At 45.9% G+C, this 24,707-nt stretch overlaps 1 protein-coding gene across 4 annotated transcripts in view; it reads right to left on the reverse strand.

Moving 5' to 3' along the window:
• NFRKB (nuclear factor related to kappaB binding protein) overlaps positions 1-24,707 on the reverse strand; it is a 988,461-nt gene that overhangs the window by 824,526 nt on the left and 139,228 nt on the right. For all 4 annotated transcript variants that reach the window (XM_086956902.1, XM_086956901.1, XM_086956903.1 and 1 more), the window contains 2 exons: positions 16,253-16,354; positions 16,029-16,102 (listed from right to left, as the gene is read on the reverse strand). In XM_086956902.1, the coding sequence (XP_086813028.1) occupies positions 16,029-16,102; positions 16,253-16,354 (176 nt within the window). The remainder of the gene's footprint in view (positions 1-16,028; positions 16,103-16,252; positions 16,355-24,707) is intronic.

A 24,707-nucleotide genomic window follows, 5' to 3' on the forward strand; every position in this document is an offset into this window, starting at 1 on the left:
AGCTCTAATAGGGTGGTGTACTGTGGCTGGTGGGCCCATGTGGGAGCTACTAGAATCAGTGTGAGGGATGTTTGCCTGGGTTTTCGAACCAGACATGGAATGAGTGGGAGACGTGGAAAAGCATAGGCAAATATCCCTGACCAGTTCATCCATGGGGCATTGCCCTTTGAGAGCAGGTGTGGGAAAGGGAGCCGGAGCTTTGGCATTTTGTTTTTCTGCTGTCGCGAACAAAGTCTATTTGTGGGAATCCCCATTGTTGAAAGTAGGGAAGGAGAACTTGCGGATGAAGTTCCCACTTGTGAATTAGCTGCCTCCTTCTGCTGAGAAGGTCCACAATTTTGATTGTTTACTCCTGGGAGGTGTTCTGCCAGAAGATAAACGTTGCAATGGATCGCCCAATTACAAATGGCTTTTGCAATTCTTGACAGTTGGAGTGTTATATTTCATATTGGTACCCTGATATAGGTCTAGGGATCATCGTATACTTTCCCTACATCGTCTCCCCGTCATTTCATATGAACGAGCCTTATACGGACCTAACTCCAAATAAGGACAGACTGCCTTTCTATGGACATAACCCCTTATAAGGACTGTAGCCTTTTATGGACTAATCCTTTCAGCTAGTACCATGCAGATGGTAGGTTTTTCCCAATCGATATTGCTAAGACGTCATCCTTAGCACATATGAATAATGTACACTCTAGAGGAGGTCCACTTCACCTCTCCTATCGACGCTCAAGGTTTAATCCCCAACGTCATCCTCATACTAAACAATGGGGAACATACGCACATTCGCACATAGACTGTATAAATACAGCACCTCTTGCAATCAGAAAGCAGGAGGGAACCGAGACTTCGAGAAAGATTAATTGGCACATGAAAATGTGTCTTAAGTCTAGAGTAGACATAAAATCTGCCTTCTGTAAAAGTAGAAGAACCTGTTAAAGAGTCACCATGTGAAAGTGTTCTGACAGTATATAATGGTTTAATGCTCTAAGATCCAGAATAGGTCTTAGGGTACTGTCTGTTTTGGGAATGAGAAAATACAGAGAGTAAACTCTTGAGCCCTGGTACTGTGTGGGAACCGGCTCTATCGCTCCTTTCAGTAAGAGAGATTGCACTTCCTGTTTGCACCATTGTAGGTGTTCTGGATACAACTTGTGAGGTTGAGGTGGAATGTTTGGGGATTGCTGGTAAGCTCCAGGCAATAACCATGTTGGATAATTCCAATCAACCATTTGTCTGTTGTTATAGACTGCCAAATAGGGAGAAATTGTTAAAGTCTTCCCGACAGGTGTGGTGTAGTCGGGGGAAAGTGTGGGCAAGTCACTGCTTATTAGGAGAAGGGGAGTTACGGGGTGTGTTGTCTTTACCTCTACCTCTAAAGTTGTTCCCTCTATACCCTCTTTAAAAAAACCTCTTGAAGGAGAGGACTGGTTATTACCTTTGTAGGTAGATGTACTCTGGTCTGAAGATGTGGTTTTGGACTCCCCATCGGTAAAACTATGAAAGGGGCATGTGTTTGAAGGAGACTGGAGCACTCCCACGGACTTGGTCACTTCAGTGTATTTTTTCCCAATGCTTGATCTAATTCAGGACCAAAATTATGTTTTTTGTCAAACGTTGTATTAAGAATGGATTGTTGGACCTCGGACTTAAACCCAGAGATCCTTCACCAAGCATGTCTCCTGAGCAAAAAACTAGTGTTGACCTCTCTAGCCACAGTATCAGTAGCATTTAGAGCACACCTTATGGAGGAATTAGAAATTAGCCACGCTCCCGCGGCTCACGCTGTCCCAGATTCTCCAGGTCATTCACGCTGGTGCGTGAGTGCGGCCTCCGGAATCATAACTCAGAGTACGACGCCTTATGCCCCCTTAGAAGGTGCTCCTAAAGGACAGGGAACTCTTACCGCTATAGAATTAAAACAGTGGCATGCGATGGGGGTACAGACCCTAGGAGACCTCTACTGTGAGGTCGCTCTGTTTCCCTATGCAACGTTGATAGAAGGAGACTGACTCCCCGCGGGACAATTTCTCCTCCATCTGTCCTTACTAGCCACACTCACTGCGCTATGGGGCGACCTAGCAACTGAATTGCCCACACACCTTACTATACAATACTTGCACGTAATGGGGCAAGGCAGACACCTGAAGGTGTTGGTTCGCAGCCTCACTACGCCAACATGCAGCGTTCCCTTTAGATCCCCTCAGACATAAATGGGAGGGAGACCTAGGCAGGCATTTCTCGGACTAAGAATGCCAGCCAAAATCAACAGATATTTTCATTGTACCGACTGCTTGTCCTAGATGCTCTGTTTTAGACGCAGACCTGATACACATGTTGTGGAGCTGTACCAGCCTTAGTACAAACTGGAGAGAGCAGCGGAAGTGCTACATCACTGCACTGAATGGGAGTTCCCCTTTGAATGGCTGATGTACTTGCTGCATAGATTCTGCAGGACTCGCAACACCAAGGTTACATCCAGATTCTTAGATCTGGGCATAATAGTAGTCAAGCGGCTAATCACGAAACAATGGAAAGTGCCTGCCCTCCCCCGCACATCCAAGCTTAGAGGCATTCCACACTAGCATGGGCTAAGGTGGAAGGCATAGCAATTCGCCGTGAACAAACCATAGGCCTTAGGAAAATCACAATTACCACACATTGGGAAGCGATCCTTTTAGCACTACAACAACATGCAAACCCAGACTACAGAGGCACCTGACCCGGATGAGTAGCACCGCACATGTACATAGAAACCCAGTGATATCCAGAACTGCCACTTCTACACCTGACATGGGTACGCTGACACCTCCGCCATATATATTTATGGGGAGTCTATGGTTAAAGGAAGGGGAGTAGAGTAGGTACAGCAGGTAACACGCCCACAGATAAGCACTGACAGGTGGAGACGCTCCAAATCAGCTTCAAGTTCTATGCCCCCCCCCCTGGTTGTTAAATACGCAGCTTAACATGGTCCTTCATACAGCTCCAGGCTCCCACTGTTACCTTCTGAAAGCAATGTTTGTGTAAACTGCTTAAGAGGATTGGGCACTAAACACTGGCATCGACCTAGTAAGATCTAATCGGAGCCGTCACATCTGCATGTCCATTGAATAAGTTATTGCAATGTTGTCAACAGAATGGACCTACTGTATGAGATCTAAGGACTTTCTATGTAGTTTCTGTAATGCTGCGTGTTGCTGTTACTGTCACAATCAAAATAAACCAATAAAAGATATTTAAACAAAAAAATGGAGGAATTAGAAATTAGCTTACCCTCATTTACTAAATCCTGCGCTTTAACTTTATGCTTGTCTGTTAAGTATTGAAGCAATTGCTCCTTCTCATCACAGGGTGCACTGTGATATCTGGCTGTGTATTTGCAATGTTACACTGATTTGCAGCTTGAGCAGCTATGCACTTGCCGGAAGCGTCTATTAATTTAGGCTCCTTATCTGGTGGAGGAGCATCCCCAGATGTTTGGGCATTAGCCCGTTTACGAGCATTACACATTACTAGTGAATCTAGAGGCAACTGGCTCTTGCTAAATACTGGGTCTGTGGGGAGGCTTTATACTTCTTGTCAACCCTAGGAGTCAAGATGTGTGCTCGTACTAGGTCCTTAAAAATTTCATCAGCATGCCTCATCATGCCTTTAAGCATAGGAAGTGTTTCTGACGACCTATATGCAGATCCTAAGGTCTCAAACAAAAACATAATCTTCTAATGATTCTTTACGAAGTGCCACCCCATGGTATTGTGCAGCCTTGGCAATGAGTCCTGGTGGGATACATGGTCATCTGGAGAGGATGGCTTGGCTGGGTGAAGGCCTGGGTCATTATCTGCTGGAGGATCTACTGTATAATCCGTCCAGAGATCTATTGGTAAATGTGCCCCCTCATCATCACCATTGTCGTCATCGTGGGGATATTGTGGAGAATCCTGAGGTGTAATTTGGAAAGGATTTGAAGGTGGAGAAGGAGCAGGTGGAAGGGATGAAGATGGTGGATAAAAAGGACCGGTAGCAACAGATTTCTTCTATAAAGGAATCTTGTGAGGAGTGTCCTCATCAGACAGTTTATGTTTTTGAGGCAGCTTGGTATGAATATGACGAGTCTCAGGGTTAATATATAGTCTCTTTTGCTTGGGATCCGTTTTTGATAGAAGAATGTCCAAATTTGGATCTGGAGAAGCATCTTTGGATTTTGGCGCTGACATCTACGGTGCAGATGCTTTCGGTGCAGGTGCTGGCCTTTCGGTACAGAAGTTTTTGCCCTACCCGAAGGCAACTTGGCTTTCGGCATGGCGAATTCCCGCTCTGAGCCGGATTTCTGTTTGGAACAGGAGGGCTTTGGTTCCAATGAGGACTTTTGACGGCTCTGCACCGAGCTAGAAGGCTTGACTGGCTGTTTCGGAGCAGAGCCTGAAGGCGGGGCATCGGAAACGTCGTCTCGGTGGCGACCTTGGCCAGAAGGCAGAGTTGGTGTTGAAGCCTTATGCTTTTTGGGAACGATTTGAGGGGGCGAGAGATCTTCTGTACTTACATCACCTTGTCCCTGCGGTAGCTCTTCGACGTCATGGTCTATCTCAAGCTCCGAGTCGGAGTCCTGTACGGAGAAGGCTTCCTCGTCCTCCACTACTGATGCATCCATGTCTTCTTGACCGAAGATGTCTAGTGTGTGTTCGATGCTTTGATGCTGCATCTCTTGACGTTGAGCCCGACGATCGCAAAGAGTTTTCTTCGATCGAAAGGATCGACAAATCTCACAGCCTTCTTCCTTGTGCTCCAGAGACAAGCACAAGTTACACACCCTGTGCGAATCAGTATGCGGATACTTTGGTGGCACTGAGGGCAAAATTTAAAGTGTGTCCGATCCATCTACGAAGAGCTGGTCCGATGCGGTCAGGCCCAAAGGCCGTCCACGAAGCTATCATACGAAAAGTAGATTCCGGTGACCGAAGCGATACGTAGAGAAGTGGGAAATGTGTATGAAACAATACTGTCAGGGTAGAGAGGGTTGCACGTTGAGCGAAACTCGATGAACGGTTTTAGTCAGTCAGTCAAATAGCTTTATTCGACAAATTAAGTCATAAAAGCATTTAACAAAAACAGATACAAGAGTGGATAAAAACAATTACCACAATATAATACATAACATAATTGAGACAGCATGACAATGAAAGTTGACCTTTAAAAAGAGAAGAAATAACATATGTACAATTTACTCTAAAATCAATATATTAAAATACATTTTTGGGCACAATAAGGTTTACAATTTTCACTGCGAAGAACAAGCTTCCCATCAAATTCGATCACGCATCTACTAGAACGTCTCCATTAGAAAATGTAATTAACAAATTCACTTTTCTTAGGTTTGGCGTAGGGAATTAGATCTTAATGCCCACGACCACCCTAGATATTTTGCCATGCTAATACAATGGATGCTGTTGTATCAGTGCGCAAAATTCTTTCAGCATCGCTGGCCCTTCTAGTTCCTAAATGCTTGCAGATTGGTGACAACCAGACTTGACGTGAAGCATCCTATCCAGCACAAACAAATAGTAAATGTGCCAGAGATTCTACGCTGTTCTTGAATATCGGGCACGCTTTATCACTAGATGTGTTCCAACAAGCTGTAAATGCTCTCAGTGGCAGCGGGCCTACCCTAAACTGGAAATATAATTTTCGGTTGAGCAGCTTTGTAATAAGATCCCGATATGACTCCATCTTCGGGATAACTTTAAGTTCCAAAAATTGACCAGTTAAAGTGGAAGACTCGCTAGTTCTTAATGCGTTATGCTGGACCCATTCCCAGTCCTTATCTTTCAAACATTTCTTAGTAGGAAAGGCGGAGTTTATCGGGACATTCCACAGTGAAGTCATGCCAATATTAGACAGGATATTACACAAGATATATCTGACCGCCCTTAACCATTTTATACAGTGAAAGGTATCGGCCCTAATTATATCCAAAAACCCTGCTGCGAAACCTGCAATTTCAGGCACAGTCCATATTCTGTGCCAATACAAGAGGGGACGCAGTTTCCCTAATGCTGCAATAGGTTTCCTCCCTAAATCGAACAATAACGGGCACATAGGGGTACGTTGGGGTAACCTAGTGATATTCCTCAGAAACCTATTTTCAGAGGATGTAAGCGCAGATAAATCTTCGCAAGTTCAGAGCCATAAAGGACTGAACAGATGACTTTCGTGTTATAAATCTCTAATGCTGGACTAATGGGTTTAGTATATAGTCAAGTCAAGTCAAAAGATTTATATAGCGCGCTACATACCCAGAGGGTCTCAAGGCGCTTGAAGAAGGGTGGGGAGTTACTTGTCGAATATCCACGTTTTGAGTTGCTTTCTGAATGCTAGGTGGTTCTGAGTAAGGCGAAGGTGAGTGGGAAGTGAGTTCCAAGTTTTAGCTGCTAGGTAGGAGAAGGATCTACCTCCCATGGTGGTTTTGTTGATGCGAGGTACAGTGGCAAGGGCTTGGTTGGAGGATCGTAGCTGGCGGGAGGGGGTGTAGAAGGATAGTCGTGTGTTGAGGCATTCGGGTCCGATTTCGTAGAGTGCTTTGTGTGCGTGGGTTAGGAGCCGGAAAGTGATCCTCTTATTGACGGGGAGCCAGTGGAGGCTTTTCAGGTGATCAGAGATGTGTTCTTTACGCGGGATGTCTAATATGAGCCTGGCTGAGGCGTTCTGGATGCGTTGTAGTTTTTTCTGGAGTTTTGCGGTGGTGCCGGCGTAGAGGGTGTTTCCGTAGTCCAGTCGGCTCGTGACCAGAGCGTGGGTGACTGTTTTTCTAGTTTCGGTAGGGATCCAGCGAAATGTTTTTTTGAGCATGCGAAGAATGTTGAAGCAAGATGAAGAAACGGCGTTGACTTGTCTGTTCATCGAGAGTGAGGAATCCAGGATGACGCCCAGGTTCCGTGCGTGGTCCGTCGGGATGGGTGCTTTTCCAAGGGCCTCTGGCCACCAAGAGTCGTCCCAGGCGGAGGGGGAGGTACCTAAGATGAGGACTTCTGTTTTGTCTGAGTTCAGTTTCAGATGGCTGTGCTTCATCCATTCGGCTACTTCTTTCATTCCTTCGTGTAGGTTGGTTTTGGCCGTGTTAGGGTCTCTGGTGAGTGATAGGATCAGTTGAGTGTCATCAGCGTAAGAGATGATGTTGAGGTTGTGTTGGCGTGCGATGGCCGCGAGGGGGCTCATGTAAACGTTGAAGAGGGTGGGACTGAGTGAGGACCCTTGAGGTACGCCGCAGATGACTTCAGTGGCCTCTGACTTGAATGGTGGAAGGCGGACTCTCTGGGTTCTTCCGGAGAGGAACGAGGTGATCCATTCCAGTGCTTTTCCTTGGATTCCGATGTTTTTGAGGCGCTGTAGAAGGGTGCTATGGCAGACTGTGTCGAAGGCTGCGGAGAGGTCGAGGAGGATGAGGGCGACTGTGTCTCCATTGTCCAGTAGAGTTCGAATGTCGTCTGTTGCTGCGATGAGGGCGGTTTCGGTGCTGTGCTTGGCTCGGAAGCCGGACTGTGAGGAGTCGAGGGATTTGTTGGTTTCGAGGAATGCGGCGAGCTGGTTGTTGACAGCTTTCTCGATGACTTTGGCCGGGAATGGAAGGAGTGAGATAGGGCGATAGTTTTTGAGTTCGGTGGGGTCAGCTGTGGGTTTCTTCAGGAGGGCGCTGAGTTCGGCATGTTTCCAGCTTTCCGGGAAGGTTGCGGAGTTGAGGGAGCAGTTGATGACGTCTCGGAGGTGCGGTGCAATAATGGAGTCTGCTTTGTTAAAGATGTGGTGAGGGCAAGGGTCTGTGGGGGATCCTGAGTGGATAGAGTTCATCAGACGGATGGTGTCCTCAGTGAAGATTGGCTTCCAGTCATTGAGGATGTTCAGGGGGGGTGGGGGCCCTGCAGGGGATTGGGTGGGTTGGTCTCCGGGTTGGTTGTCGAAGCTGTTGTGGATGTCTGCAATTTTGTTGTGGAAGAATGAGGCTAGGGAGTCGCAGAGGGCTTGAGAGGGGGTGATGTCGTTGGAGTTGGCTGAGGGGTTGGTAAATTCCTTGACGATGTTGAATAATTCCTTGCTGTTGTGGGCGTTGTTATCTAGACGGTCCTTGAAGGCTGCTTTCTTGGCATTTCGGATTAGTTGGTGGTGTATGCGGGTGGCGTTTTTGAAGGCGTCCTTGGTGCTGGTGGTTGGGTCTTTTTTCCAGGCCTTCTCGAGGGAGCGACAGAGTTTCTTGGATTTCTTAAGGTCATCGTTGAACCAGGAGGCCTTCTTGCTGCCTAGTTTGATTTGTCGTTTTTTCAGTGGTGCTAGGATGTCGGCGCTGTTGGATAACCATTGGGTGAGGTTGGTGGCTGCTTGGTCTGGGTTTGAGGAGTATGAGGTGTTATATTCCATCTGTACCGCCCCAGCCCATTGCCTGTGTTTAAGGGATGCTAATTTTATCTGATGATTCCATTTCAGGTTATCCTGGATGTTAACCCTCAAATAGATGAACTCTTTAACATGTTCTAACTGCCTACCGTTCATTTGTATTCCCCCTTAAAGGCCCTTTGTGTATTAAATACCATCAGCCTTGTTTTCGACACATTAACCTCCAATCCTCGCTGTAAGCAGAACTCCTCAAATATTTTTAGAGCCTTTCGTAGTCAGCCTGGGGTCTTGGAGAAAATGTGTTGTCCGCAAACAACAGTATATGTTTTTTTTTCTCCTGCTAGTTTTGGAGCATCCATGGGTAAAACTCAAACAGTTCACTATTCTATTAATATATAATGAGAATAGCGTCGGGGCACACAGACCCTTGTCTCACCCCTCTTTCTACAGGGAATGATTTGGTGGCTTCGCCCTACTCCCCCATCTTATTTTAGCATTGTTATCCTCATGTAACCTGATAATGAGTGTCAGTATTTCTGGTGGCATCCCAAACTCTTGTCAAACATTCCAGAGTTTAGCACGAGGGACACGGTCAAATGCCGACTTAAGATCAACAAATGTGGCATACAAGCTGCCGTTGCCCAAAATAACTGTCTTCCAATAGAGCAAGACAGCTGATCTGATGTACTGGTAAAAGCCTGGAACCCTGCTTGCAGGGGAGATAAAACATTGAATTCGTCATTCCAATCCTGAACTTTATTCAATACCAATCTCCCCATTACCTTTTGCATACAGTCAATCAAACTGATTGGCCTGTAGTTCTCGGGGCATGACTTGTACCCTTTCTTAAAAACAGGTATAATTTCTGCCCCTTTCCAGGAGTCTGGTATTGGGGCTCCTTGGGCAATGGCATTAGTCAGCAAAAGGATATATTGGCATCATTTTTCTTTATCAAAAAGGAAGACATGCCCAGGTATATCATCCGGCCCTGGTGCCTTTCCGACCATAATAGATCTAAGTGCCGTTTCCACCTCGGCCCAGCAGAAGGCCACATCTCAGTAGGGTATTCTAATAAAATCCCCCTCCTCTGCGACTATTTTTAGAGCATATTGGGGTTTAAAATGAGTCACCCAGTCCCTCTGAGATACATGATTTTGCGGCTTCTGGGCCTGGCCTCTTCTACCCCATTTATATACATTCCAAAATATAAGCCTCCCTTAAATCCTGCAAACTTTTATCATCCCATTTTCTCTTTGCTATTTTCTGGGTCCTCTTAGAAGTACAACTTGCTTTTCGAACTACTATAGAATCTCCCGCTTTAATAGCTTCCCCTAGGGCAGTCCGTGCCTTTCGACATTCGTTATCAAACCAACGCTCAACTTTTGATATAAAACCTTTTTATTTCTACCCTGCTTATAAAAATAAGTACGCGGGTGAGCGAAAAAATGATTATGGGGGTTTGTTATTTGATCTAATGCCTTGTAATTTGCCACCTTATCTTCGAGCTCATTAATAGCGCTATCCAAACCCTTGTTTATACCATCTATCATGTCTGGCGATTCAATAATTTGTGCCCATATGAGACGTCTCATATAATTTGATGGTATGACGTCACTTATGGAATTACCCGTTCTTTGTTCTATGTGTGCCTTGTACCCCCCTAAATCCATAGTCTCGCACAAGGGTTATGATCTCTTTCTAACCTATCTATAACTAGCATATCACTAAGGGCGTGCCATAGTTCTAGACTCAACAGCACATATTCTGTGTCCTTTATTAAAGGTATTAGCCCCAAATCTATCTGAGTGTGTACGCCCATTAACCGCCCTCAGACCCTTTTCCATAAAAATAGTGTTAATTTGGATAACCACATCGGTCCACTTCCTTATGGGATGTAATTCCAACTTCGGAATGCCCCAGTAATTATCTACTTCCTCCGTGTGGTGGCCTCCCTCCTGTGTTAGGGGCTCAAACGTCGTGTTGAAATCCCCTGCAACAAAGATATTCGGGGCTTCCTGATGGGAATCAAGGAGAACGTTGAGAGCCGCCAAGACTCCCGACTTCTTCCCTCTAGTACCCCTCACATAGACATTGGAAATGTTTATGTCTCGGCGTGCACTCATATTCAATCTAACTACCTGGATATCTTTACTCTGGGTTAGGAGTTTCTGTATATTTAAATGTAAATTTTGCCGTACCTAGATGGTAAAACCCCTTGATGGCCTCCCCTTTTCTCCCCTGCAGGCTGGAATGTAATAGTTTAAGTACCCTTCACAAAAAAGAGGAGCCTCTGCCCAAGTCTCTTGAAAAAGGCAAATGTCATATCCCTTTATAAATGCGTGCGATTCTGGAGAAACCTTCTTCTTGCTCAACCCTGCGATATTCCATGACAATATAGCCCTCCAGCGCGCCCTCTACCCGTGCTGAAAAGGCCATGTGAGAAGTTGGCCTGATGTATGATGTCCACAGTTCTGTGGGCACCCTGTATCAGTCCAAACAATCCCTTATGGTGGTGGTTGTAAAGTCAACCTTATAGACAAGCTATCCTAGGGGTAGCATGGACTAAGCAGTCTTAGGCTAAACTCAGGAGGGCATGTGAAGCCAGCTGTTATACCATATGCAATCCTGTAATATCAAATGAAAGGACACCACACAAGTTATATATTATAAAAATATATGTATTTATTACTAGAATAATCCTCTGTACTCTTTATGAGTGCAGAGGCACAAGCGTTTAAACAAAAGCACAGTTAAACATTCAAAAGTTGCACAATTTTGGATGGGCCCGGTGGCCACTCAAACCATATACTAAAATAGTGGTACAAGTACCACCTCTCGAACAATGGTAAGGCCTAGGGCGTTGTGAATCGCTGGGACTATTCGGGACTAACAGTGATGAAGTCGGGAGAGGCCCGCGGGACACTGTTGCAGTGCCTAAAGCACACGCGTGCACCAATGCAAAGTCAATGGCGCGTAAAAGTTAAAGAGTTACTGTTTTGGAAGTCTTCCGACTGGAATAGAATTACCCAACTTTAAACTAGGACACTAGAGGTGTAAACCACTACAGGAGCACCGGTGTTAGTTCGTTACCTCACCCACAGGAAGCGGGTGCATAGGTGCCACAGTGTGTCGGGTTTCGTCGTGGAGATCTATGGAGCCTGGAGATGAAGATGCTGCTGGCGGCCATGAGAGAAGAGTCCGGTTGGATCCAAGGGTGGATCGAAGATGTAGAGTACTTGAAAGTAGGATGTCGAAGGGTCCAGAGTTTCGTTTCATAAGTTTCAGTCAGGATAATCTGAGTGCGTTGGCACTGCTCCCATTCTTATACCAATCTAGAGGGCTGGATTACCTGCTAGGTCCCCTCCTATGGGTTGGACCCAGGAAGGGGGTGGTTACACCCCTTTCCCTTTGTCCAGGGTCGCACTGGGGCTGGTGTGCCCCAGAACCGGTTTGACCGGATTATGCAAGGGGAAGCCTTGTGCCCCCCAGGCACTGTCTGGTTTCTTTCAAACCTCCCTGCTACAATCCACTATCTCCTGTCTGGGGTGGTGTGACACCTCCCCGCGACAGGAAAGCCTTTGTCCAGGCCTCCTCGGCTGAGTTTCGGTCAGCAGCAGGAGGTCAGACTCGTGTCTGTGGCAGAAGTGTCCATTTTGTGATCCTGAGGCTCTTTTAAAATCAACCGCGTTTCAGTAAAGTAACATGCCTTCTCCCTCTAGAGGGGTGGAATGCTATCCCCGTCGACAGGACTGTCGAGGGGATAGTATTCCAAATCGTATGACACCTTACACGACATGTTTTGATAAAGCCAAACCAAAGTTGGCAAATAACCGCGAGGATTATAATGCATTTAAGAGTATATGGTATGGCAATATCCCTGAACAGCTAATGGAGTTCGTCCCGACTGCTGCAGACAGGCTCAGCTCATGCTAGAGCACCATCTCACGTTAAACCACGCACTCTGCCTCCAGGATTGTTAAGGCCTGCCATAGGAGTGACTTATAGGTTTATATGTGTCCAGATATTGGTTTAGATATAGGTGTACTATATCTAAGCAAGGGGTGATTGCACGACCTTGCCCCAGCTGAGTGATCAGCCAGTTGTGTCAGTTTGGGTAGCCAGCCAGGGGTGGCAAAAGATATGCTGCAGCCCCTAGTAGGCCTTGGATGCACCTATGCCCTGTGTACCTATAGTACTCTGAACACGGCTGATAAGGTGTACCAATGTCCAATTGGGTATGTACCTAAAGTACATGGAGTCCATTTTACAGAGAGAGCAGATAGCCTGGGGCCCTGATTAGCAGGGTCCCAGGCCAACTAATTCATAAACCAGCTAAACACTAGGCAAAAAATCTGGGGTAACCATAGTCAGGTATCCACCTTCCTACAGGCCACATTAGACATAATGGTTTGCGCCGTTACTACAGTAAGATCCTTAGGTCACAAAAAACTACCCACCTCCTGCACTCCATCTGTCCGGGCGCTAAAGACCATGTTAGTAAAAGTAGATTGGGCTGCTTCGACAGTAGAATCCTTAAGGCACACAGGGCTATTCCTAATTGTAAAATTGGAAATTATACATTCTTGTTTACTTAGGGGATGAACTATACACCGTCAATCATTTTTGTCTAAGATGGAGCTCCCGAGCATGCAGTGTGGCCTATATCTGGGCAAATAATCACTGCTACTGCTCAGGAGGAAACGTCTAAATTAGATTGCTGAGTGCTCAGGTGGAGTGGTACCAAACTCCAGTGTGAAAAGATTTTCCACTAATTCTGTGCTTTTCATAATAAGCTCAATACAATCAAAATGATGGTTAGGTGAAGATAACCTTTGGGATGCTACTATGTCTTTCCTAATCACTGAACAACAACCCCTAACATGCCTTATCCAATGGATAGCCTTATTATTTAGGGAGTCCCCATTCTCTATGCCTCTGGGTGAGTCGTATTTTGGAACATTTGCCATAATAATTCTGTTGGAGTTATGTATTCATGGAATATTAGGTAAGTTCTTTGCCCCAGGTCCAGGCTGGCAAAGTCCAGGCTGAATGCCTCTCCTAGGCTGCTCTGCAAAACCTGGAGATTTTCTACTGAGAGATGATTGAACCCTCCTTTTAGCTGCCTTGTTATCACTAATGAAGTTACTTAATACAGTGTGGGGTGTATGTTTGGACATCAACTGAGGTCCTATTTTCATGTTTGAATTAACCTTATCTGGAGAGGATAATGCCCCGCTTGAGTTAGTACTACTAGCTGAGGTTAGGAAGGGCTGTGTGCCCATTTCAATGACTGGAGTGGCACTTTGCAGACATACTGTATGGTTATTATTATTTACACTTCCTTTCCTACCTCGAGTTGAATCTAATACGAGTGATTTAACCATTAAGGTTAACTTCTCTATCATACCTCTTATGGAGTCCACTTCTGCTTGCAATGTAGTAACTAGTTGGAACAAATTCTGACATCATGTATCTGACCCTGGCGCTATAGTTTGGCTTTGTGTAGCTTCTGTCAATAAAGACTGATCCTTCAATGTCCTTTCACCCCCATCAGAATCTTCGTTCTCTATAGCCATCAAGGGCTGGAATCTGTTAGTACAGATAACTCGGGGTGGACATAATCTGTGTTAGACGGTCGTTCCTTCGGGCTGGTATTTAAATCCTTTGCTCCCACATTATCCCTTTCCCCATCATTGCTATTTAATATATCTCTTTTCTTTTTTGGTTTGAGGAACATATCCAGATTCGCCAGTTTAGAAGATTGACTCTGATTTAGAATTTTTCCCTTACTGATTATAGACGTCATCGATATAGGTTCTAAGATGTCCTCGCACTCACTAATTAAACTATCAATGCGGGCCATTACACAATTGCTGCCTGCTGTTTTTTAAAATGTCTTAGCCTTCTTTCCTCTATTGCCCCGGGTTGTTCTTTCACCTCAAGCCTCCAGCCTCCTCCCCTTCCCCACACTCTTCCAATTGCTTTCTTTTCACCATTAACTAGGATATAGTACCAAGGCCCTGATCTAAACTGGGCCTTTCTATTAAAATATTAAGAGATTTGCTTAACTTCAGGGTCTACTTTACCAGTCAGGCACAAGGAGGTGTGAACAACAAATACAGTCAATCAAAAGGACTTAAAATCAAGAATATAACCATCAAATAAAACAACGGTGAGCTGTTCGCAATTAAATCTCCATAGGGATCAATGGTGTCACAGTCCTTTTAAATTCACCCTGTAGAACAGTTCTACACCCTTTCCCCAGATGTCAAGAGGGTAGCCTCTTCCTGGCGATGACGGGCACAAGACGGGCCCGCCCTTGGCCACACACGCGCCCGCGCCGCGGGATGTGACCGGCTCTTAAGTGGGCTCAGATGATACTTCCCACCCAGCTATGAGGTATTAGAGCCAGCCGTTGCACTCCTGGACTTGGAGTCCCACCAGAGTGGATGTGAGCGTTGTTGCCAGCGAAGATACAAGAAGACTGCACCACGAGGATAGCAGGGATAGCAGATGGCAGAACATGCAAAAGAACAGTCTTGTCACCCTCAAGTTGAATTATTCTGCCCTGCAGTTTGAGCGTCCCGCGCCGCGGGATGTGAGCAGCGCTTAAGTGGGTTCAGATGACACCTCCCACTCAGCTGCGAGGGATTAGAACCAGCCGTTGCACTCTGGGACTTGGGAGTACCCATCAGTGGATGCGAGCGTCGTTGCCACGCAGATACAAGAAGAATGCACCCCGAGGATAGCAGGGATAGCATATGGCAGAACAGGCAAAAGACCCGTCTCGTCAACCTCAAGTTGAATTATTCTGCCCAGCCGCAGCAGTTTGAGCGTCATGTTCGGTTTCAAACCGGAGCACAGCCATACACTTCAGAACCTGATGGTGGAAAAAAACAATCTAACAATGGAGTCGAAGACCATGCGCACTATCACCGAAAAAGAGGAGTCACCTTACCTCGTAACTAGGAAAGACTTCTTCGAAGAAAAACAACTTGCCAACATCCAGACCCAAGACTGGATGGAGGGAGTATGCAAAGCAAGTGTATCTACAACACACATGCCTTGAACAAAGAGATTACGTGCAATTTTATTAACACATCAGAGTGCCATGCCAGATGCAAATACAGAGCCATAGAAGGTTTTTATTTAAAGCTTTGTTAATTGAATCATTTTTCAATTCGATTTCTAAACGTAATTTTGTCTGAATGGCTTACCAAGAAAGAAGGCATCTGAAAAACTTAAGGTGCATCCTCATCAAGCTAAACAACAAACTAATATTATAAACTAAGTGTTTTCTTAACTAAAAACTAAGTCTGGGATAAAGGAAGAGATTTGTTTTCAGATATCAAGTCATAGTTACTCAGTGATGAATTTCTTGAAAGGTGCATTTTACTGTCCTCCACAGCTTTCCAAGCAGCATTTATGCACATTATAGAGCTCTGTCCAATGGAATGGTGGCCTATACCCTTTAAGCATAATATTCAGAATTAGGAGCATGTACATTCAAAACATCCTTACAGTAAAAATAAAGACTGGAAATAGCTAGGGCACAAACTAATCCTGATCATACCACTGCTCCTGCTAAAATCTCCACACAACAACCACTAGTAAGGCCAAAGAACCCAAAGATAACTTACAGGTTGTCGTTTCCTCTTGTCACGATGCTTCCTCATCATTAGTTTCAGATCGCCGTCATCTAGCTCTGGTTTATCTTCAGACAGAAATATACCCAAAGAAAGAGTTATCGAAAAGAAGATCTATCTCAAAGTCAGGTCATCTTAATAGCATTGCACCTCTTTTATAAAAGAGTTGAACCCATTTCTTCCCACCCAGTCCTTCGCCTCTTTTGCACAACACTCACCTGCTGTTTTCATATCTGTAGTGGACAAAGTTGGAATAATTCTCAGTGGAATTGGAGGGCTCGGAGAGTGGGCATCGGAATTTGGGAGCCATGAACTCAAATCTAAAATAAATAAGAAAAGAAATCAAGGACGTTTTCAAATTGTGATAATGATAGTGCATAGAGTTAAGTCAAAGTGTGCACTGTATCCTCCCTCTGAAAGAGATGCTACATCAATTATTAAAAGAGGTATTAGGCATGAGGAACCCACACAGAATAGGATAGTGGGTGAAGGAACAAGGGAAAGTTAAACCATAAGCAGAATGTGAAGAGAGAAGAGCAAATTATTATAAACCCCAATAAAAGACAATATTATACCAGTATAATATAAAATCCAAACGCCGACAAACATGAATGAGCTGATTTGCCCCTATTACAACCAACATACATCTTAAAGAAAGCTGTTTGCTGTGACCATACGTATCAAACATAAAAGTCACATTAGATGACTTGGTCTAATGATCTCCTTCTGGTTGTCATTCCACATTTTCTTGAAGGAGCTTAATGCACTTTCCAAAATGATAATGCTGCCCTGAATGATCTACACAATACAGAATATGCCCATGTTGATTAAAGAGTAAGGTTTAAAAAACATAGTGTTTTACAGAAACAGCATTAGAAAAAATAGGATAGCAATTGTTGCCCTGAAGCTGATTAGGTTGCGTTCGAAAATTGAAAGAACGGTGGTCCCAGATTTTCAGAAATATCATTCCATGGCGCACTCCTGATAAATTGTTCCCAGGTTCTCAGACCAGACTTGGTACCAACGTTAATCAAGGATCTGATTAAGCCTTTAGATCTCTGAAAAGAAAACAAGTTACTTACCTGTAACTTTAGTTCCCCAGTATTGGTAACTTTCATAGATTCCCATGCTTTTGTATCATTCCCCGTTGTCGGAATGGGAGTCTCAGTAACAAAAATAACATAGCAGTAGGCACAAAAGATTAAAAAAAAGGCCTAGGCCTCATCCCCTTTTGTAGCCCATCACTCTCTTTGTGTAAAAGAGACCAAACTTAGGCATCAGCCAATCAGAAGAGCCTCACCCCTTAGAACCCTCCTGAAGGAACCTCAGAGCCTCAGATTTTGGTAGCCGTTTTGGTTAGCCACCATTTCTGCTGAAGGCTGAGCTTTCCCCGGGGAGGTGGGCGGGCGCATGGGAATCTATGAAAGTTACCAATACAGGGGAACTAATGTTACAGGTAAGTAACTTGTTTTCTTGCCCACGTATTGGAACTTTCATAGATTCCCATGCTTTTGTAACAGAGTAGCAAGCAGTTAGCAATAAAAAAAACCACATTTTGTGTCATAGTATACATTGCAAAGCCAACATGACATAAAGATACAAAATGTGCAAAAATACGGAAGGTGGGATAGAAAGGAAAGCTCACCAATTATTGGAAGAGGTTCCTCAGGACTGCCTGGCCCACTGCAGCATCTTCTTGCTGCAAGGATTCCAAGCAATAATGCTTAGTAAAGGTGTGGACACTGCTCCAGGTAGCAGCTCTGCAAATGTCCTTTATCTGCACCCCCGCGAAGAGGGCTGTTGAAGACGCCACTGATCTTGTGGAATGTGCCCGAACCCTGCCAGTCAGTGGTTTACCTGCTGCAGAATGCCGATGTAGGATGGCACTGGTAATCCATCTTGCAATTCCCTGCTTTGACAGAGAGAGACCCTTTCTCGGACCACCAAAAGCCACAAACAATTGTGAGGATTTCCGAAATCCCATGGTGCGATCCAAATAGAATTTCAAACATCGCTGCACATCTAGAGAATGTAGCGATCTCTCCGCTGGTGTAGCCGGGTGAGGAAAGAAAGCCTTAAGAATAACCGGCTCGTTCAAGTGGAAGTCCGAGGGTACTTTGGGTATGAACCTTGGGTTGGTTCTCAAGATAACCATGTTTCTTTTGAATTGTAGAAAAGGCTCTTGGATTGTGAGAGCCTGTAATTCCCCAATACGTCTTGCCGATGTGAGGGCAAGAAGGAGAGAATTTCCATGATAGGAACTTCATGTCTGAACGATGAACTGGTTCAAACGGAGTCTTCATGAGTTGAGTAAGGACGAGATTCAGGTGCCAAGTAGGAGGCGGAGGTCTCACTGGTGGATAGACCCTAAACAAGCCTTTTAGAAACTGTTTAATAATTCTGGAAGACCACAAAGAAGGTCCGGACTCCGACCGTCTGTATCTTGAAATTGCTGCCAAGTGTACCCTTATAGAAGAATGAGCCAGCCCAGACTTAGCCAAGGTCAAGAGATAAGGCAGAAGCTGATGAGGTTTTGAAGAAAAGGGGTCAATCTTCTCTCTCCTGCACCAAATGCAAAATCTCTTCCATTTGAGGTGGTACGTCTTGTTTGTGGAAGGGGCTCTCGCTTGGGAGAGGACTTCTTTAATCTCGGTCGAGATGGGGAGATTCATAAATTCTTGCTGCTCAGGAGCCATGCTGTCAGGTGTAATGCCTGTGGATCTGGATGCCAAACCTGTACTTCTGACATCGGGAGTAGGTCTGGAACAAGCTTAAAGGGGAAGAGGAGGAGCTAGTGACAACAGATGGAGCTCCATGTACCAGAACTGTCTTGGCCAAGCAGGGGCTATCAGGATCATCCTGCAGGTTTCCACTTTGATCTTCCAGAACAATCTCGGGATCAGTGGAATGGGGGGAAAGGCGTAGACAAATGTTCATGACCAGGCTATCGAAAGCACATTCCCCAATGATTGGTGGTGGTGAAGCCTGCTTGCGTAAGACCAGCATTTTTTTTTTGGACGGTGTGGCAAAGAGATCTATCGCTGGTGTGCCCCACTGGCGGAATACCTCTTCTAGAACTTGTTGGTTTAGCTCCCACTCGTGACTGACTGATGACAACCTGCTCAGTCTGTCGGCATTCTCGTTCAAAATCCCTGGCAAGTGTTCTGCCTGTAGTGACATTCCGTAAAGGATAGCCCATTCCCAGATTTCCTGAGCTTCCTGTGACAACGGGAGAGATCTGGTTCCTCCCTCCTTGTTCACGTAATGCATGGCCGTGGTGTTGTCTATCCTGATGAGAACTTGTGAACCTCCTAGACGTGGGAGAAAAGCTTGAAGAGCCAGTTTTATCGCTCTGAGCTCCAGTAGATTGATGTGGAGCCGTCGATCATGAGAAGACCAATGGCCACTGGCGTGCAGGTCCTGCATCACTGCTCCCCAACCATCCTACGACGCATCAGTTGTCAAAACTTGAGGAGACGGATCGTTTACGAAGGATAGACCTTGGGACAAGTTGCCTTAGTCTGTCCACCACAGGGCCGCTCTTCGCATTGTCGGAGTGACAGACACCTTGTTGTCGAATGATCTGTGCACCTGTTTCCATTGGATGTCCAATTGTTCCTGAAGAGGCCGCATTCGCAGCCTGAAGTGAGGAATCAGGAGTATGCATGATGAAATTACCCCTAGCAGAGACTTGTAGCGGCGTACTGAAAGACACCTTCTTTTTTGTAGGTCCAGAGCCATGGTTTGAAGATTTCTCCGCCTTTCTAGGGTTGGAAAAGCTCTTGAGAGTTTTGAGTCCAGGATGGCTCCCAGGAATCGTGCCTTCCTGGATGGAACCAGAGATGATTTGTCCTTGTTTAATGTGAGTCCCAGATTGCGAAATAGGTTTGTACAAGCCTGAACAGCGTCCTGCGATGCTTCTCTGGACGGAGCCTTTAGCAACCAGTCATTCAGGTAATTGAAGACTTGAAAATGATGTCTTCGAAGGAATGCCGCTACCGGCGCCAGCACCTTTGTGAAAATCCTCGGGGCTGAGCGAAGACCAAAGGGTAAAACCCTGAATTGAAAGTGGCTATTGGCTTCTGTAAACCGTAGAAACCTTCTGTGTGCTGGGTGAATCGGTACATGAAAGTATGCATCCTCGAGATCGAGAGTGGCCATGAAATCCCCCGGATTGATCAACTTCAGGATGTCTTGAAGGGAAACCATCCGGAAAGATAGGGAGATGAGATAGGTGTTGAGCTCCCTGAGATCTAGAATGGGGCGCCATTTCTCTAACGTCTTCCTGACCAGGAAGAACCTAGAATAGAATCTCTGTCCTCTTTGGTCAGAAGGAACCTGCTCTATAGCCCCCTTGAGGAGCATTTAATGATCTTCGAGCCTCAGAAGACGTAGGTGTTTTGATGGAACGGCTGCAGGGGGCTTTGTTGGTGGGATTTGGGTGAATTCCAAGGTATGGCCTTTTCGAATGATGTTGAGCACCCAACGGTCCGATGTAATCTTGGACCAATTCAGCAGGTATTTTGCTACCCTGCCTCCAACTGATGACTTCTTGGAGGAGGGTCCAGTAGGAAGGGCCAGGAGGCCGCTATTGGTGCTTGGACGCATCGCGTCCCTGGCGAGCCTACTTTCCTCTGTTGTTAGGCCTTGAGTAATTGGAGGATTGGCCCTGCCTTTGTTGGTAAGGCTGGCGGTACTGCTGTGAACTTGAACCATAGGAAGAGTATCTTTGCTGTTGGTAAGATCCTCTATAGTTCGCACTCTTACCCCTGGATCCTCTAAAAGGTGTTTTACGGTACTGGAGCATACCCAAGGATCTTGCGGTCTCAGTGTCTTTTTTGATGTCTTGGAGAGTGTCATCAATCAGTTTTCCGAACAGTGCCTCTCCATCAAATGGGAGATCCAGGACTTTATTTTGGATCTCGGGCCGAAACCAGGTTGCTTTCAGCCACCCCTGGCGACGAAGGACCGCAGCTCCCGCCAAAGAACGAAATGCTGTCGTGGCAATGTCCATGGCACAGTCGATGATCTCCATCGATGTCGCCTTCCCCTCTTGCAAGATCTTCCTTGCTTCTGCTTTCGCTTCTGGAGTTAGCTGGTCCAGGAACGGTGCAACATCACACCAAAGCGGACGGTCATATCTGCCCAATATTGCTAGGGCATTAGCTGCTCGCACAAGAAGACTCTCCATGTCCAATCTCCTTCCCTCCTTGTCCGGAGGAGTTGTTAAAGGAGCAGAAGGGTTGCATGACTTCCTCTGCGCCGCCTGGGAAATCACTGAGTCTGGTTTCGGGTGGCCTGTCAAGGCAGCTGGACAATCATAAGGCGCCTTGTACTTCTTATCTAGACGCGGTATCACAGGGACCACCGTCGCTGGATTCTTCATAGCCTTAAGGCCATCATCCCAGAGATGTTGCACTATTGGAATGGATCTTGTCATTTTTCTGTAAGGTTCCATGAAATCGTACAGGAAACACTCAGAGGACACCTTAGGCATAGTCAGCTTGAATCTTCTAGTCGCTCTTTCCATCAGCTGATGAAAACCTCCGATATCAGCAGGTGGAGAATCCACCGGATCCGGACTTGGAGATAGAGGGTCCAGAATGACGTAATCATACCACTCAGAGTCCTGATCATCTCTACCCTCTGAATCATGATCCTCATCAGAGGAATCATCATGAGTGACAGCAGGTCTGGAAGGCTCCTGTGGAGTCGATGTCAGTGGTTGAAGAGACTCCTGAGGTGGTGATACAGGAACAGCCGTTGAGGCCGGTGCCATGACAGGCATGTCGTGAGCCACAGGAGCTGGAGCAGAGCGTGTAGCCTTAGAGTTATAATCTTGCAGCATATTATGCAAGTACTGTAGGAAAGATGATGGTACAGTAACCGTCTCTTGACCAGAGTATTGCTGTGGTTGGGCAGCATGACTTTCATAGCCCCACTCCTGGTCATATCCTCCGTCCAAGTTCGTTTCCTGGCATTTAACCAGCAGTTGCGAAGGGCTGTTGGCATAGCCATATGAGTCCTGATCGTCCTCTTCGGACTCATCCTCATCGAACAGTAGAGCTGGAAGAAGAGGGGTTACCCTCCTGGGAGATGTTATGTCCGGGGTAATCCTGGTCATGGAAATTGTGATCCTCTTTTCCGATGACAAAATAGTCGACGGTCCCGTCGACAATGGAATTGAGAATGCAGCCGTTGTCGGCTTCGTCGACGGAGTATGTGTCGTCGACACAAAAACACTCGACGACGAGATGGGCGACGTTGATGCCTTCGACGATAAGACTGTCAACATCCCAGCTGTCGTCGTTGTCACTGTTGCTGTCGTCGACGCTCTCGTCGACGACACTGTCGTCGTCGCCATCGTCGTCGACACTGTCGTCGTCGACGCCGTCGTCACCCTCGTCGACGATGCTGCCTTCGTCGACGATGCCGTCGTCGGCGAGTCCCTCGTCGACGCTGATGTATCTGTCCTCGACTGTGTCGATGGAACCAGTTTCAGCTTCTGTTTCAATTTCTTCTTCGACGGAACCTCCATCGACGACGCCTTCTTCGTCGACGACTTGGAACTTCTGTCAGAAGAATGGGAAGAGGGTTTCTTGAAGGCTGGATCATTCTTCAACCCTTCAGAAGGCGTAGATGGTCCTGCCCTCTCCTTTTCACCTCGGTGAGGAGATTTGCCTGGACCCTGGCTCTCAGACTCACTGGGGGTCTTTTTTGAGGCTTTAGAAGGACGCTCCACAAAAGGAGAATGGGAACCCCTACCCCTTTTCACTGACCTTCTTGAGGAAGATGCCAATGCCGAATCCTCACTGTCACTGGAGACAGTATCCTTCCTGGATTTAAATTTCTGGAGCCATGTCAGAAGCCTACCCTCACGGTCCCGGAGGGTCTTGGTTGAAAAGGTGCGACAGATCTTACAGTTCGCAGCCTTGTGGTCAGGATAGAGGCAATAGATGCATTCTTTATGCTTATCCTCAATGAAAAGCCTTTTCTTGCAACAGGTGGAACATGGTTTGAAAAGGGCCTTCTTCTTCTCCTTGTCAGACATCCTGGAAGGATCAGCTAACAATCTGAAGTGAATCTGAAAAGAATCTGAAGAAAAAGCCTTGAAGAAACTCTCTGAAGAGTAGAAGTTGAGCAGAGCTCAAAGGAGTCTCCCTAAGCACAACGTGCGGTAGAAAATCTGAGGCTCTGAGGTTCCTTCAGGAGGGTTCTAAGGGGTGAGGCTCTTCTGATTGGCTGATGCCCAAGTTTGGTCTCTTTTACACAAAGAGAGTGATGGGCTACTAAAGGGAATGAGGCCATTACTTTTTCTTTCTCTTTTGTGCCTACTGCTATGTTATTTTTGTCACCGAGACTCCCATTCCGACGACGGGGAATGATACAAAAGCATGGGCATCTATGAAAGTTCCAATACTGGGGCAACTCCCACTGTTATCTAGAGGCATTGTTTAGCTATTGCCTCAACGTATGGTAGAAATATGAATTTTTGTGGGAACTGCCACAAAAACTGAAAGTCACAGGCATATACCCCAGTTAGCGATATGATCTACAATGCTCCATCCTACCTTACCTCGGTTTATCAACCAAAGTGGGAGACGAACAGGCCCCGTTGATGTGGGCTATTTATACAGTAATGGTAGAATGGTGGGAACTGTCGACTTCTAAACATAATGGGTGATCAGCAAAAGTAATTTTCTGATTTATGTCAGGTTAGCATCCAAGAATGACAGGCATGACCAGACCACACAAAATGGACATAAATAAATATATACTGAACCTAAAAATCTATGTCTGGGAAAGGAGGGGGGTAGGATTATTACATAATTATACAAGGCGTGTATTTCCAGTGAGATGAAACAACTAGAAAGCTGAAATTAAATAAGAATTAGATCTGGGTGAAACAAGAGGTCATGTGAGGCTGCCTGGTGAGGAGGCTGTGTTCCTCCTGAACTCTTGCCCCTTCTGTAATATAGAGCATTATTCTAAAGAGATATTTGGATTTGTGTGAAGGGTACCTTCAGAGGAAATGATTTGGTATCTTTAGTGGGCAAAATCGACAAGAAACAGGAGAAAACAGAAGGTTTCTAAGATTTCCAAAGTGATGTTCTTTTGCTGCATACTACAGACACAGACTACAGACAGCATGTCCAGCCAGACATGTCCCTGCATTCCCTCATGCCACAAATCCTTTTACCAAATATGCTTCCCTGAAGGTGTAAATGAGGGGTATAAAACCCCCCTTGGCTATTAAGCTGGATCTGATGCAAAAACATGGGAAACTCTCCTTTTCACAGAGTCCAAAAACATATGGACTCTGTGAAAAGGAGAGTCACTGAAATGGAGAGCAAAGTGAGTAGCAAAGAGGATAACTTGTGGAGGGAAAAGTCCAGTCACCCACTCTGGACCTTAAAACTGCTCGAGTCCCAAGATTAGAGAGCCACAATGAATACTATTTGCCTACTCTGGGGAACGGAGTAAGTTGAATTGTGTCCAGTAGAACCATTTGTCAAGGGGCTGATTCAGGATCTCCTACCTGGGGATGTTCTGACTGATGTTTTTCTTTTGGAAAGAGCTCACAGATCACTGAGGCCCAAAGCAATGGTCGGGGACAATCTAAAACATATTATAGGAAGGAGTTTTTAACTATAAGGACCAGATCTCTATTTT

The sequence above is a fragment of the Lissotriton vulgaris genome, chromosome 2_1, assembly GCF_964263255.1.
Source record: "Lissotriton vulgaris chromosome 2_1, aLisVul1.2, whole genome shotgun sequence".
NCBI classification, from domain to species: domain Eukaryota; kingdom Metazoa; phylum Chordata; class Amphibia; order Caudata; family Salamandridae; genus Lissotriton; species Lissotriton vulgaris.